Source organism: Lissotriton vulgaris, chromosome 3_1 (assembly GCF_964263255.1).
Source record: "Lissotriton vulgaris chromosome 3_1, aLisVul1.2, whole genome shotgun sequence".
Classification (NCBI taxonomy): domain Eukaryota; kingdom Metazoa; phylum Chordata; class Amphibia; order Caudata; family Salamandridae; genus Lissotriton; species Lissotriton vulgaris.
The window spans coordinates 1,337,869,123-1,337,884,912 of record NC_141689.1 but is presented as its reverse complement, the minus strand read 5'-3'; the positions used below and the strand labels follow the sequence as shown (position 1 = coordinate 1,337,884,912).

The window sequence follows — 15,790 nt, the reverse complement described above, 5'->3', positions numbered from 1 at the left end:
GCGCGCGTACATATACTGTGAGGGGGCGTGGTCAGCACGTGTGGGCGTGTCCGCAGTTCGAGGAAGGCGGCGTTGCCCTGGCAGCAGTCTACCGCATCAGCCCTGAATCGGCTGGGCGGGTCTGCGTGATCGTGGTAATGGCCTGGGAATTAGCTAAGTTAAAAACAAATTATGCAAGTTTTAAAAAGAGATGCTAACTCCCGGCTTTTCGCCTCAGGAGTGAGTTCAATGAACGCTCGCTCTCAGTCAGCGCGCGTACATATACTGTGAGGGGGCGTGGACAGCACGTGTGGGCGTGTCCGCAGTTCAAGGAAGGCGGCGTTGCCCTGGCGGCAGTCTACCGCGTCAGCCCTGAATCGGCTGGGCGGGTGTGCGTGATCGTGGTAATGGCCTGGGAATTAGCTAAGTTAAAAACAAATTATGCAAGTTTTAAAAAGAGATGCTAACTCCCGGCTTTTCGCCTCAGGAGTGAGTTCAATGAACGCTCGCTCTCAGTCAGCGCGCGTACATATACTGTGAAGGGGCGTGGTTAGCCCGTGTGGGCGTGTCCGCAGGTCGAGGAAGGCGGCGTTACCCTTGCAGCAGTCTACCGCTTCAGCCCTGAATCGGCTGGGCGGGTCTGCGTGATCGTGGTAATGGCCTGGGAATTAGCTAAGTTAAAAACAAATTATGCAAGTTTTAAAAAGAGATGCTAACTCCCGGCTTTTCGCCTCAGGAGTGAGTTCAATGAACGCTCGCTCTCAGTCAGCGCGCGTACATATACTGTGAGGGGGCGTGGTCAGCGCGTGTGGGCGTGCCCGCAGGTCGAGGAAGGCGGCGTTGCCCTGGCAGCAGTCTACCGCGTCAGCCCTGAATCGGCTGGGCGGGTCTGCGTGATCGTGGTAATGGCCTGGGAATTAGCTAAGTTAAAAACAAATTATGCAAGTTTTAAAAAGAGATGCTAAATCCCGGCTTTTCGCCTCAGGAGTGAGTTCAATGAACGCTCGCTCTCAGTCAGCGCGCGTACATATACTGTGAGGGGGCGTGGTCAGCGCGTGTGGGCGTGTCCGCAGGTCGAGGAAGGCGGCGTTGCCCTGGCAGCAGTCTACCGCGTCAGCCCTGAATCGGCTGGGCGGGTCTGCGTGATCGTGGTAATGGCCTGGGAATTAGCTAAGTTAAAAACAAATTATGCAAGTTTTAAAAAGAGATGCTAACTCCCGGCTTTTCGCCTCAGGAGTGAGTTCAATGAACGCTCGCTCTCAGTCAGCGCGCGTACATATACTGTGAGGGGGCGTGGTCAGCGCGTGTGGGCGTGTCCGCAGGTCGAGGAAGGCGGCGTTGCCCTGGCAGCAGTCTACCACGTCAGCCCTGAATCGGCTGGGCGGGTCTGCGTGATCGTGGTAATGGCCTGGGAATTAGCTAAGTTAAAAACAAATTATGCAAGTTTTAAAAAGAGATGCTAACTCCCGGCTTTTCGCCTCAGGAGTGAGTTCAATGAACGCTCGCTCTCAGTCATCGCGCGTACATATACTGTGAGGGGGCGTGGTCTGCGCTTGTGGGCGTGTCCGCAGTTCGAGGAAGGCGGCGTTGCCCTGGCAGCAGTCTACCGCATCAGCCCTGAATCGGCTGGGCGGGTCTGCGTGATCGTGGTAATGGCCTGGGAATTAGCTAAGTTAAAAACAAATTATGCAAGTTTTAAAAAGAGATGCTAACTCCCGGCTTTTCGCCTCAGGAGTGAGTTCAATGAACGCTCGCTCTCAGTCAGCGCGCGTACATATTCTGTGAGGGGGCGTGTTCAGCGCGTGTGGGCGTGTCCTCAGGTCGAGGAAGGCGGCGTTGCCCTGGCAGCAGTCTACCGCGTCAGCCCTGAATCGGCTGGGGCGGGTCTGCGTGATCGTGGTAATGGCCTGGGAATTAGCTAAGTTAAAAACAAATTATGCAAGTTTTAAAAAGAGATGCTAAATCCCGGCTTTTCGCCTCAGGAGTGAGTTCAATGAACGCTCGCTCTCAGTCAGCGCGCGTACATATACTGTGAGGGGGCGTGGTCAGCGCGTGTGGGCGTGTCCGCAGGTCGAGGAAGGCGGCGTTGCCCTGGCAGCAGTCTACCGCATCAGCCCTGAATCGGCTGGGCGGGTCTGCGTGATCGTGGTAATGGCCTGGGAATTAGCTAAGTTAAAAACAAATTATGCAAGTTTTAAAAAGAGATGCTAACTCCCGGCTTTTCGCCTCAGGAGTGAGTTCAATGAACGCTCGCTCTCAGTCAGCGCGCGTACATATTCTGTGAGGGGGCGTGTTCAGCGCGTGTGGGCGTGTCCGCAGGTCGAGGAAGGCGGCGTTGCCCTGGCAGCAGTCTACCGCGTCAGCCCTGAATCGGCTGGGGCGGGTCTGCGTGATCGTGGTAATGGCCTGGGAATTAGGTAAGTTAAAAACAAATTATGCAAGTTTTAAAAAGAGATGCTAACTCCCGGCTTTTCGCCTCAGGAGTGAGTTCAATGAACGCTCGCTCTCAGTCAGCGTGCGTACATATACTGTGAGGGGGCGTGGTCAGCGTGTGTGGGCGTGTCCGCAGTTCGAGGAAGGCGGCGTTGCCCTGGCAGCAGTCTACCGCATCAGCCCTGAATCGGCTGGGCGGGTCTGCGTGATCGTGGTAATGGCCTGGGAATTAGCTAAGTTAAAAACAAATTATGCAAGTTTTAAAAAGAGATGCTAACTCCCGGCTTTTCGCCTCAGGAGTGAGTTCAATGAACGCTCGCTCTCAGTCAGCGCGCGTACATATACTGTGAGGGGGCGTGGTCAGCGCGTGTGGGCGTGTCCGCATTTCAAGGAAGGCGGCGTTGCCCTGGCAGCAGTCTACCGCGTCAGCCCTGAATCGGCTGGGCGGGTCTGCGTGATCGTGGTAATGGCCTGGGAATTAGCTAAGTTAAAAACAAATTATGCAAGTTTTAAAAAGAGATGCTAACTCCCGGCTTTTCGCCTCAGGAGTGAGTTCAATGAACGCTCGCTCTCAGTCAGTGCGCGTACATATACTGTGAGGGGGCGTGGTCTGCGCGTGTGGGCGTGTCCGCACGTCGAGGAAGGCGGCGTTGCCCTTGCAGCAGTCTACCGCGTCAGCCCTGAATCGGCTGGGCGGGTCTGCGTGATCGTGGTAATGGCCTGGGAATTAGCTAAGTTAAAAACAAATTATGCAAGTTTTAAAAAGAGATGCTAACTCCCGGCTTTTCGCCTCAGGAGTGAGTTCAATGAACGCTCGCTCTCAGTCAGCGCGCGTACATATACTGTGAAGGGGCGTGGTTAGCCCGTGTGGGCGTGTCCGCAGGTCGAGGAAGGCGGCGTTGCCCTTGCAGCAGTCTACCGCGTCAGCCCTGAATCGGCTGGGCGGGTCTGCGTGATCGTGGTAATGGCCTGGGAATTAGCTAAGTTAAAACAAATTATGCAAGTTTTAAAAAGAGATGCTAACTCCCGGCTTTTCGCCTCAGGAGTGAGTTCAATGAACGCTCGCTCTCAGTCAGCGCGCGTACATATACTGTGAGGGGGCGTGGTCTGCGCGTGTGGGCGTGTCCGCAGTTCGAGGAAGGCGGCGTTGCCCTGGCAGCAGTCTACCGCATCAGCCCTGAATCGGCTGGGCGGGTCTGCGTGATCGTGGTAATGGCCTGGGAATTAGCTAAGTTAAAAACAAATTATGCAAGTTTTAAAAAGAGATGCTAACTCCCGGCTTTTCGCCTCAGGAGTGAGTTCAATGAACGCTCGCTCTCAGTCAGCGCGCGTACATATTCTGTGAGGGGGCGTGTTCAGCGCGTGTGGGCGTGTCCGCAGGTCGAGGAAGGCGGCGTTGCCCTGGCAGCAGTCTACCGCGTCAGCCCTGAATCGGCTGGGCGGGTCTGCGTGATCGTGGTAATGGCCTGGGAATTAGCTAAATTAAAAACAAATTATGCAAGTTTTAAAAAGAGATGCTAACTCCCGGCTTTTCGCCTCAGGAGTGAGTTCAATGAACGCTCGCTCTCAGTCAGCGTGCGTACATATACTGTGAGGGGGCGTGGTCAGCGTGTGTGGGCGTGTCCGCAGTTCGAGGAAGGCGGCGTTGCCCTGGCAGCATACTACCACGTCAGCCCTGAATCGGCTGGGCGGGTCTGCGTGATCGTGGTAATGGACTGGGAAATAGCTAAGTTAAAAACAAATTATGCAAGTTTTAAAAAGAGATGCTAACTCCCGGCTTTTCGCCTCAGGAGTGAGTTCAATGAACGCTCGCTCTCAGTCAGCGCGCGTACATATACTGTGAGGGGGCGTGGTCAGCGCGTGTGGGCGTGTCCGCAGTTCAAGGAAGGCGGCGTTGCCCTGGCAGCAGTCTACCGCGTCAGCCCTGAATCGGCTGGGCGGGTCTGCGTGATCGTGGTAATGGCCTGGGAATTAGCTAAGTTAAAAACAAATTATGCAAGTTTTAAAAAGAGATGCTCACTCCCGGCTTTTCGCCTCAGGAGTGAGTTCAATGAACGCTCGTTCTCAGTCAGCGCGCGTACATATACTGTGAAGGGGCGTGGTTAGCCCGTGTGGGCGTGTCCGCAGGTCGAGGAAGGCGGCGTTGCCCTTGCAGCAGTCTACCGCGTCAGCCCTGAATCGGCTGGGCGGGTCTGCGTGATCGTGGTAATGGCCTGGGAATTAGCTAAGTTAAAAACAAATTATGCAAGTTTTAAAAAGAGATGCTAACTCCCGGCTTTTCGCCTCAGGAGTGAGTTCAATGAACGCTCGCTCTCAGTCAGCGCGCGTACATATACTGTGAGGGGGCGTGGTCAGCGCGTGTGGGCGTGTCCGCAGGTCGAGGAAGGCGGCGTTGCCCTGGCAGCAGTCTACCGCGTCAGCCCTGAACCGGCTGGGCGGGTCTGCGTGATCGTGGTAATGGCCTGGGAATTAGCTAAGTTAAAAACAAATTATGCAAGTTTTAAAAAGAGATGCTAACTCCCGGCTTTTCGCCTCAGGAGTGAGTTCAATGAACGCTCGCTCTCAGTCAGCGCGCGTACATATACTGTGAGGGGGTGTGGTCAGCGCGTGTCCGCAGGTCGAGGAAGGCGGCGTTGCCCTGGCAGCAGTCTACCGCGTCAGCCCTGAATCGGCTGGGCGGGTCTGCGTGATCGTGGTAATGGCCTGGGAATTAGCTAAGTTAAAAACAAATTATGCAAGTTTTAAAAAGAGATGCTAACTCCCGGCTTTTCGCCTCAGGAGTGAGTTTAATGAAAGGGATGTTACGATAGTAGGATGAGATAAGACGGTGCTCTGAGTAATGTGTTCAGGAGATATGAGACAAAATGAGTGTCTGCGGGGCGTATCCCCAAGAGTGAAGGTAACAAGCGCAGGTTGGCTGATGAAGGGACGTTAGGTCCATAATAACAACATAAGCTAGGATTACCTCGCTGACCACAAGCATGGACCATTCAACCGTAGGGGATTGGGGAGGGGGTGTTAAAGATATAAAAGCAGATATAGAATCTTCTGACCGAGTGCGCGCCCTGGCTCCCTAGGCCACTATCGGATCGGAACACTAGTTACATGACGCCGCGCAGCCTCCGGGATGTGGGCATGTTGGCTGTGTAGAGAACTGATTGAAGATTTGAGGGTGGAGGTGGGAAGGGCGAGTGCACCGATGTATACAACTGTATGTTTCTTTTAAATCTGCAATAAAAATTATTTTAAAAAAAAGAAAAATGAGGCAACTGCCACTACTGGGCTACGCATCCAGAAAAGAAATGTGATGTAAATTACTGTGGCAATACAGAGGGTAAACTTATCCCATTTAAGTATCTTTATTTCGGCAATGTACCATAAAAGTATACAAAAGCACATAAAAGCGAAAGCAATCGAGGACATTTTCAATTGATTATAGCAAAAATAATTTCCAAAGCCTTTTCCAAATGGGCACAATTCAACAAAAATTCATACAGATAAAAGAGCCACTTTAAAAAAGAACAATAAATAATTTGATAAAAGACAGTAAAAATTTCTGGGGGGGCAGTGTTAAACTTAATAACTGCTGATCCATACTTAAGCTCTAGCAATTAAAAATCTGCGCTTGTGCCACATTGCTACCAAGAATTGCGAAACAGCAAATGAAATGGGTCTAGTTGTGCCTGATTTTAGCACTCTGAAGGCTTGCATACTATGCAAAAAAAACTAATTCTTACACAACGGTACGAGCCAGTACTTCCTGGGCTTGTACTATGCTGGACAAAAGAAGAGAACGTGCAGATCAGTTTCAGTGTCGCTATTTCAAAGCAGGAGTTGACCACCTACTAGTAAAGGCTCGCAAAGGTAGAGCACCATGTCTCCACTGTACATACAGTTTTTTTGCTAATAAGGGATATATGTCATCCAAAAAGCCCTCAAGTTGATAAGAATCCTTAACCAATAGGAAGGAAACAGTTAAGGGGCCGACTTGAAGACTGCATGACTGCATAATGCAGCATTAATTTTATCAGCACAAAATATTTTCGTGAGTTGGGAGCGTGAAATCGTTTTACAACCCCTCTCAGGGTCAGACCATAGAGCAGGTACTCCTAACCTCATACATTCATTCTTTATGAATATGAGCCAGGGACTGTTCCCTGCACTCGAGAAGGTCAATATTTCTTTGAATTCCTGCCTGTAGATTGACAGCTTCGGAGTCACCCAGAGCCTGCGCCAGAATCTAAGAGGTTTTAGTGCTGGCTCTTCGCTAATTGGTCTGACCCCCAAGTCAAGCCTTAAAGGAAGAAGTGGAGTACTAGATGGTAATGCTAGCAACTGTCTTAGAAATTTATTTTCTATTTTGGTAATTTCGGTCCTACAAGAATGTCCCCATAGTTCGCCGCCATACATAATCGCAACCCAGGCTTGTGATTTATAAACCTCCAACAGGTCCTTGCCTGGACCTTCTCTACATCTCCTGGTCCTGCAGTATGCCTGTGGAGCACCCCCCCTCATCTTGACGCTTGGGTGGTGCTGGCAGTGGAGTCGCCTGATGGAAGTCCCCCCCTTCCCCCATGTGACCACTCATCCTGGACACCTCACTGTTAACCAACTGCTCTCTGCCTTGGCCTCCTGCATTATGCAGTCTACTCTCTCTCGCTCTTATTGGTCCAAAGACCGCTGATCCCTTCACTCTCCAGTAGCCTGATCCATTTTTCAGATCTTTGCTAGGTCAACATTGACTGCCTTCCTCCCAGGGCTGCCTCTGCTTCTTGAACACCCCGGTAAGTATTACTGTTCACTAGATATGGGTCGCGGAGACCCCAAACAATGTAGACTAACATTTGAACCTCCAAAACCATGGACTGCTCAGGGACAACATCAGACACTGAAGACTCTGGCAATCCTATGTCCCCCTCACACTCACTGGAGTGCACTGCAATTGTGGGGCAGTGGGCAGGATTTGGCGCAATGGAAACCCACCTTGATGCTCTAGTCTCTTGTCTTGACCACATGGTCGAATGCCTGGAGCAGCACTGACAGCGCTTGGATACAGTGGAGGAGTGCATGTCCGAGGTCTAAGACACTGCAAACACCATGGCATGCCGCCTGGAGAAAACAGAGTGCCTCCTCAAAGCAGTTGCTATCAAGAACGAAGACTTGGAGGCTAGATCGGGACACAATAACATACAGATAATGAGCATTGCGGAAAGCTCAAACATGGGGCCCCCTTAACTGTTTGTTGAGTCCATGCTTAGAAAACATTTTGACCCAGAGTTGTTCACCTTCATCGAAGAGCAGGGGTATAGATCCTTGGGCCCGTGGCCCCCCGCTGGCACTCCTCCACCGTATAATTGCACAACTCCTCAATTACAGGGACTGAAATACTGCACTGCTACTAGCCTGTGAAAAAGCACCCCTGCTATATCAAAATACTACCATATACCCAGACTTAACACTGACACTGACAATGCCAGGCTTCAGTTCATAGTACATAACAATGCCAGATTCTTTGACAAACCGGCCGAGGTCATATCCTTTTGCAAGTAGCAGAATTCCAGTGGATAGTCACAACTCCGTGCTGCCCTCAAGAGCACCTCTCATGATTTGGACATACTATAGAGTGCAGATCTATTCAACTTGGGTTGAGGTCCGACCGACCCACACTGTGAAAGCTGGATGCTGTCTTCCCCTCCTCTTCCTATTGAACCTCCCTTAACCTCCTCAGAGATTTTTTTGTCTGCGTAGCCTTCTACTACTTGACATTTATGACACATGTTTCAGAATGGGCATTGAACCCCTAGGGTGTTCCTCACCCCCACAGGAGTACTCCGAGAACCATGGTGGGTTTGGAGTTTATTTTGTTGATCTATTTGGGATACGCCGATGCCCTTTGTCTTGTGTGGGTGGGGGTGAGGGGTATTAGAATTGTTTGAATGGGAGTTTCTATCTTTTCCCTTTTCTTCTCTTACTATCGCTCATGGTAGGCCTGACCTCCTCTGTGGATCCTATACCTTCATTTTTGTTCAGCAAATTGGTTGTGTTAAGCGACATGTAGACCTCCCCCTTCTCATGTGGAATATACAGGGGCTTAACAACCGTGCAGAGTAAGCAGGTTTTATTCTTTTTTAATCGCCACTCCATAATGGTGGCCTTTCAACAGGAAACACACATCCCTCCTCTACCGTCGCCCACTTTCGTTGCCACCTGGGAAACACAAGATATTTTTCAACCTACAGCTTTTCCTCCTGCCGCAGTTGCATATGATTAATAAAAACATTCCCTTTCATTTTCACACTACTATCACTGACCCGCAGGGCCGTTATCTTTTAGTCACAGACAATGACCCCGCCAATTTTCCACAACCTCTCTGTGCTATTGAGCCGTTTTAACCCAGGCGTATTTATTCAGGGGGTGACCTAAACCTCACCCATGACCCCCAGGTAGACAGACACCACCAGCAGTTGTTCAAGCAGCAAACCCCAGGCATTGTAAGTTCTTCGTGACGTGTTGGCTGACCAATTTCTCATAGATGCCTGGGGCACCCCACACCCTAACATCCCTGGCCATACCATGATACTCAGTTTATGATGAATCACAAATCCCACAAAAAGTTAGTCTCTGATTTGATTTGAGATTTGTAAAGTGCACGGATACTCCTAAGAGTGTCCCGGCATTGTGTTCAAGGCTACCTGAAAAAAACAACTGTAGAATTACTCTTGTTGGAACAGTTAAGTTTTTAGATTTTTCTTACAAATGGAAATCTCACCTTTTGCGCATAGCTCAAAAGCAAGCTTATTCCAGGCAACCGGCCTGAGGTAGGAAAAGGTCTGACCTCCAGTTCTCGCCCAGTAGATTTTAGTTGTCTCGGCCAGCAGGCCATATGCTGATCGTAGGTTCCTGGAAGGACGTGACTTTAAATCTTGTAACCTAGATATCCTGTACTGGTGGAGTGGAGTGCTTTATGGACCAGGACTACTGTTTAAAAAAATTAATATTTTTTTTTAACTGAGACAAACTCTTAATTCTAGTGTGTCCCACATGTGGACTAGCAGGCAGAATGACAGCACTTTGCAGCAGGAGCAAAAGTCACAGCTGATACCATCATGGATCATGGGTGTCAGTTGTCATGGACAAACGCCCAGTCTCAGGTATCAAGGGAAAGGGTGTGGGCAGCGGCCAGGGCAGCTGACTATGGAACACAGGGGCTCGCGGTTCGATCCCTGACGGCAGGATTGCCCCGCACCTTGTGACTCTGGGCAATAGTTCTCTTAATCTTCCCGGCGGCCCCCAGCGCCAGGACACCACTATGGAGGTAGCTGTGTGCTTTACAAATGGTGGTATTTCATATTTCATGTCAAAATGTAATTTGTTAAGAATGGAGTCGTACATGTGTGGGGCTCCACAAACTAGCACGCATGTCACACTTTTCCTGGGCAGATTGATGTGAAAACCACATCTGCCCACAGTTCACTAAATACACATCTACCATGCGTTGCACAGCTATGCAACGAAGATCAAAGGACTGTGACAAAATGTAATAAACGGATGAATTAGCAAAGCGTGGCAAAAACCAGAGAAGTAAGACAAGGGAGATGTTTGCCATTCATCACATCAGTAATAAAGAGATGGTTAATGTGTGAAGCGTCCATGTCAAAAATCATAAACAAATACATGTGTGCAGACACCATTTTTATTGAACATGGTGCAATGGATGTGTTGGGTAGTCTATTGCATGGTAAGAGTGGTCTACTCCTGCCCAGAGTGCCCAGCTACATAGTTGTGTGGCTCACTAATTCTTGTATAATTCCAAAGGGGAACATGGAATGTATGTGTGTGCCATGACATAGGCCTTTGTCACGGATTGCAGTCTGATTTGACCAGGGGGCCACACAAAGACGTGCCCTCATAGCAGATGTATGCTAGTGCCTTTGCCAAGGATAAGACAGAGCTAACGTAGGGATGGGCATATGCTGTGTATTGAGCAGTAGTAGTGAACATGACAAATCGACCCTGGTTCACTGCAGAAAGGCTTACTGGCTCACTCCCGTCTTCAAAATGTCTGTTGCCATGTGTGACATTCATCCCTGCCCGACATATGGTTGAACATAAAATGGGTACATGATGAAAACCATGTGCAGAATTCATGTACCTGTGCAAAACATACACAACACATAGGTTGAAATGTGAAACAGTGCACATAGCTCATGGGTGTGTACTGGTAGTGTGTGTTCAAAGTGAGACACTCTAGTACAGTTCAAAAGAAGTGTAGAACCAAACAGTGTGTGGTGACTGAGTGTGCACTGCTATGCGTGAAAGTAAAAGTGCAGGAATGAGCTGTATCTAATAGAATACTATGCATTCCTGCATTTTCCCATGCACTGGTGCTGTTTTGTCTGCCTAGCGCCAACACAGGCACCCTTGCACCGTGGTGAACGGGTCCTTGTGTTGCATGCAGGAATGTTTTTGTGCTTAAAGGGGCACATCTCTTCAAAAAACAAAACCTGAGAGTCATATTACTCTATCTACGTGTGCTGCAGAGTGCAGTACACATTCAAAGAGGAAGTAATGAGGATGCGTAAATGTAAAACTTGTTACGCCTCTCCCCGGAAGGTGTATCTTTCTAAAGCATTCCCAAATTTACCAGTATGGTAAGTCTGGAAATGCATCTAAAAACATGGGAGTTGCATAGGTACACCCACGGTTCTTTTGGACCTACCTCCTCATTAGGAAATTTGGTAATTTTATTTGTAGAACAATATCAATCAACAACTCAAATCTGTGCAGAGAATTATAAGAATTGAAAAGTCCACTAAATAAGACAATTACATTCCCTTTTCCAGTTTGTTCTGTATTGGTGGTGCCAGAGACTGCTACTTAGCTCTTATTAATATTTAGGAATGAGACAGGTTTAGTACGAAGGCTATTCAGCCCCACTCAAGTCTCTTCCACTTCCATCTTGTGTTCTCAAGGCACACTTGTAGCTGTCTTGCTTTCTATCAAGCTGTCAGTATTGGAAGTGGTACTGCAGTGATCCACTGCTTTTCCTTGGTCTGAGTCCTTGCCTTTGGAATTGTTTCATTTGGAAAGCTCTTTAAAGAAAGGCCCTTTTGCTTTCCTGGAAGACTTTTGCTAAAGTCTCTAGGACCCAGATTTGTTAAGGATTTGCGTCGCCGTTGCGCCACACAAGAAGATGCAGGGTGACGCACAACCTAGAATAAGATTTACCAACACATGCAAGGCCACTTTGAGCGGCCCTGTTTTGCTAGAGTCATACAAAACAGTGCAAATCACTGCCTTGAGTTACTCTGCATGGTAGGGACATTATATGGGGGGAGCGTGGGTGTTCGCATGCATCCGCACATGTATTCTGAAGCATTCCTAGATTTACCATCACTGGAATGTGTCAGAATTGTACACCTTGCCACTAAGGCCCAAAAAGTAGAAATATCTTTATTTCTCCTCATTGTTTCCTCTTTCTGAGCATGCTGCATTCTGCAGAACAATTAGAAAGACGAAATTGCCTCTATGGATTTTTTGTGTGCAGTAAAGTGTTCCTTCCTGCACACCCTCAATCCTGCCTGTACTACAGGCACATTTGCTCCAGGGCGTAAGGGTGCCTGAGTTGCCTCTAGGCTGCAAATAATGCACCAGCACATGCAGAGGAAATTGATGCACCATATCGTAAGAGATATGGCATATTTTTTTTTTTTTTGGGTGTCTTATATAGCGCTCGGCTACTCCAAGGAGTGTCCCGGCGCTTTCTGACCCATAGCTGAAAAGAGAGAAAAAAAGAAACAAGAAACAGACCAATTATTGACTATAAAGCTAGGTTTTCAGGCCCTTTCTAAAGGCCAACAGATTAGAAGTGCAGCGGAGATCCAAGGGGAGGGAGTTCCACAACTTGGGGGCAAGATATTTGAAAGAACGACCACCTACCCTAGCTTTTCTAATGATAGGGACAGTTGCCAGACCGAGAGATTCAGATCTGAGGGATCTAGTGGGCTTATAAAAAGTAAGCCGTTTCTGGATATAGTAGGCCCCAACCGTATGGAGTGCTTTATGGGCCAATGTAAGTGCCTTGAAGATAATCCGCTTCCTGACAGGAAGCCAGTGAAGGGAGAGTAGCAGCTCTGATGTCCTAACATGGCGGGGGAGGCCAAAAATGGCCCTCGCCGCAGAGTTTTGGACCACTTGAAGTTTTTGCAGAAGGTAGTCCGGAAGGCCCAAGTAAAGGACATTAGAATAGTCGAGCCTGGAACAGATTAAGGCCTGTACCGTCAACTTCCTATGGACCAGAGGAAGCAGAGGGAGGAATTTGCGCAGCATTTTTAGGAGACCGAAGCATGTACCGGTGAGGCCTGTTATTTGGGATTTCAATGAAAGATGGTTATCAATTTTAACCCCGAGATTTATGGCCATCGAGGAGGAAGATGACGGAGGAGACATACTCACCGCATCGCCCTTCCATGCAGCGTAGCAAGGTGTCTTGCTGTTGTGTGTTGCGTGAATTTTTTTTACATCTGGAAGTTGATATATCAAAATGTTGTAGCCTTTCTTCAACGACTATGCATGTCCCATTAGAGCCAGACTTTAATCTGTTCACAGTGTGTAAAGACAATTAGGTATGAATACAGATACTTTTAGCTGTGTTCCACACTGATCATCTTTTTTTTCACTAGGAAAAAAACCTGTATAAAATATTGAGAAATAATATAGCAACATTATTTCCTTTTGTGTGTAATAATATTCTAACTGTAATCATCTAAATAGTGTTGGCGATGCATAATCTCACTGATTATGGCCACGGTGTATTACCATCATGTGATCATTTTCATTGCTCACTTATATCAAAAACCTAAAAATCTCAGGTAAATTAGAATTATGCTACAATTACCCACATTTCTATTACATTTGCTTACATCAAACATTCTAATGTATGCCTTCTAGATAAACAGAAAGACACCCCGTTGTCTTGATTTAGACCTACTACAAATATGACTGGCACAAGAGGCAAGCATTAACTCAAAGTGTTTACAAATTAGGTAGGAGATCAAACATATGGGGCCCGATGTAGGTAAATGTCATTTACCGATTTTTAAATACCGAATTTTACCGATTCGGTATTCAAAAACCGGTAAATGACATGTAGGGAAAAATTCGGTATTTTTTACCGAATCGGTAAGATTTGGTATTTACCGATTCGGTAAATACCGAATCGGTATTTGCTATTGAATCCTATGGGCCTTGAAGCCCATAGGATTCAATAGCAAATACTGATTCGGTATTTACCGAATCAATAAAAATACCAAATTGCTAAGGGGGACAGGGTGTCACTTTGACACCCTGTTGCACCCCTGTAACTGTCTTTTGCGCCATGTGGCACACAGACATGCCCTTAGGGCATGTCTGTGTGCCACATGGCACAGGTGTACATGCACAGATGTGCATGTACACATGAATTCGTAATTTACCATGCAATTGTATTGCATGGTAAATACCGAATTCTTAATGCCCTGTAGCACTGTTAGACATGCTACCTACATCTCAAATTACATATTCAGTATTTTTACCGAATGGTAAATTTACCGAATCGGTAAAATGTACAGAATCGGTAAATTTACCGATTCTGTAATTTTACCGATTCGGTTAAAATACCGATTCGGTAAAATTACTGAATATGTCCATTTTTGGTGCCCCTACATCTCCATAGCCCTTTACCGGTCGGAAACGGCTGAAAATCGGTATTTTCGGCCGATTCCGATCGGTAAAGGGCTACCTACATCTGGCCCTTAGTCTTCTGTTTCCACTAAACGGATTCCCATTGATGCTCTGTTTTGGAATTTAGGATGAGGGAGTCCTCAACCACCTCAAATGAATGATTGTTTTAAATATTGGTTAACTCTTCTGGACTTCCTGTGTGACAGTACATGGTTCTTGTTCTGATATAATACTACAGATTGCAGAGTCCACGTGCCAAAAAATGCTGGAAATACAAAAAGCTAGGCAGTGATGGAGTTTTGACAGTATTGCAAAACCCATCAAATCTATCAGTGCTGTATCCAATTTATGCATTTGTATGCAAATATCTTTAAAATAATTTCTCGGAATTAGGATCAATCAAAGGGTCAACAAAATAGACTATACTGATTTCCAGATACACTGATGAGCTAAGAATTCCAGGATCTTGAACATTCTTTCTCTGATTGATTACTTAATATCTGAATTTTAATGATGTTGAGTAAATACAGTCAATGGCCCAAAAGTGCAGCTTTCTCTTGCTATCATCAGAATAGTGGCTCTTTAGTAAGAATAGCAATTTTGTCTGCTTAAACGGTGAGTTTTCTGTTATATTCGTTCCAGATATTAGGAGTCATTTCCTTAGACCTAAATGGATACAATCATTCTAATTAGCTTAAAAAGCAGGGCTGGACAAACTTTAAATATGAAACAGTTTTGTAGGAAAGCGATGCTGCATTCTCATGATCTTTTTTTTCACTGATACCCGCACCTATGTAAAAGTCTAGAGTTAAACAATGTGTGCTTAATTTGCACGAGTATTTTAAGCAAAACAATTTACAGACCTACTGTTTTCTTCTGTTGTTTTCAGGTCCCAGGCACTAAAGATGTTTGTTCGGAAAGCTCAAAGCAATTCCCTCATCCACGAAGACAGGAAGATCCACAAATTAAACGTTTAAACCTGTAACAGTTTTTCTTCGTTTTGTTATTTTTGGTTTCTTTTTTGTAAAAAAGAAAGGTAATGTACATAACGAGGATGGGATTTGCATCTTTACTGGAAGAGCCCAAATAAAGCATTTCAACCTGAAAGTTTCCAATTCCTAAATTGAACTTCTAAATGTTCAGTATCAGTCTTTTTGTGTACAATTGTTTCTTGAGTACCCCATGCTTATGGGGTGTGATGTCTGAATTACTACAATCATCAACATAATATTTAGATTGACATTAAAGCAATGTTTGATGAAAAAAATCTATAAACAAATGTTCAGTTTGATTGCAAAACAAAATTTTTCAGGTTCCAAGGAAACTGTATGTCTAATTTCTTGGCAGTTAAACCCATGTTTTGGTGGTACCAACTGTATCATTATGCTTATATTTGTTTTTTAGTTGTTTTTTTAAATAATGTAGTGTTAGATATCAACTACATTTCATAACAAGATTAATATTTAACATGCCATTTGTGATCTAAAAGGCCGTTTGCTGACATTTTATATATGTTAATTGAGCAAAGATATCACATTTTCCGATTTTTATGTGATGTTCTTTCTACCATTTCAATGTGATACACCTTTTTAGTTATGAGCAAACTATATCATCCCATTTGTGTGCTTTTACAGGGCTACACATAATTTTTTGAAGT

At 46.5% G+C, this 15,790-nt stretch overlaps 1 protein-coding gene across 1 annotated transcript in view; it reads left to right on the top strand.

The window, feature by feature from the left end:
- TEX15 (testis expressed 15, meiosis and synapsis associated) overlaps positions 1-15,225 on the top strand; it is a 115,443-nt gene extending 100,218 nt beyond the window's left edge. The window contains exon 3 of the mRNA XM_086963700.1: positions 15,023-15,225. Within this exon, the coding sequence (XP_086819826.1) occupies positions 15,023-15,118 (96 nt within the window). The 3' untranslated portion in view covers positions 15,119-15,225. The remainder of the gene's footprint in view (positions 1-15,022) is intronic.
- The last annotated feature ends 565 nt before the right edge of the window (positions 15,226-15,790 follow it).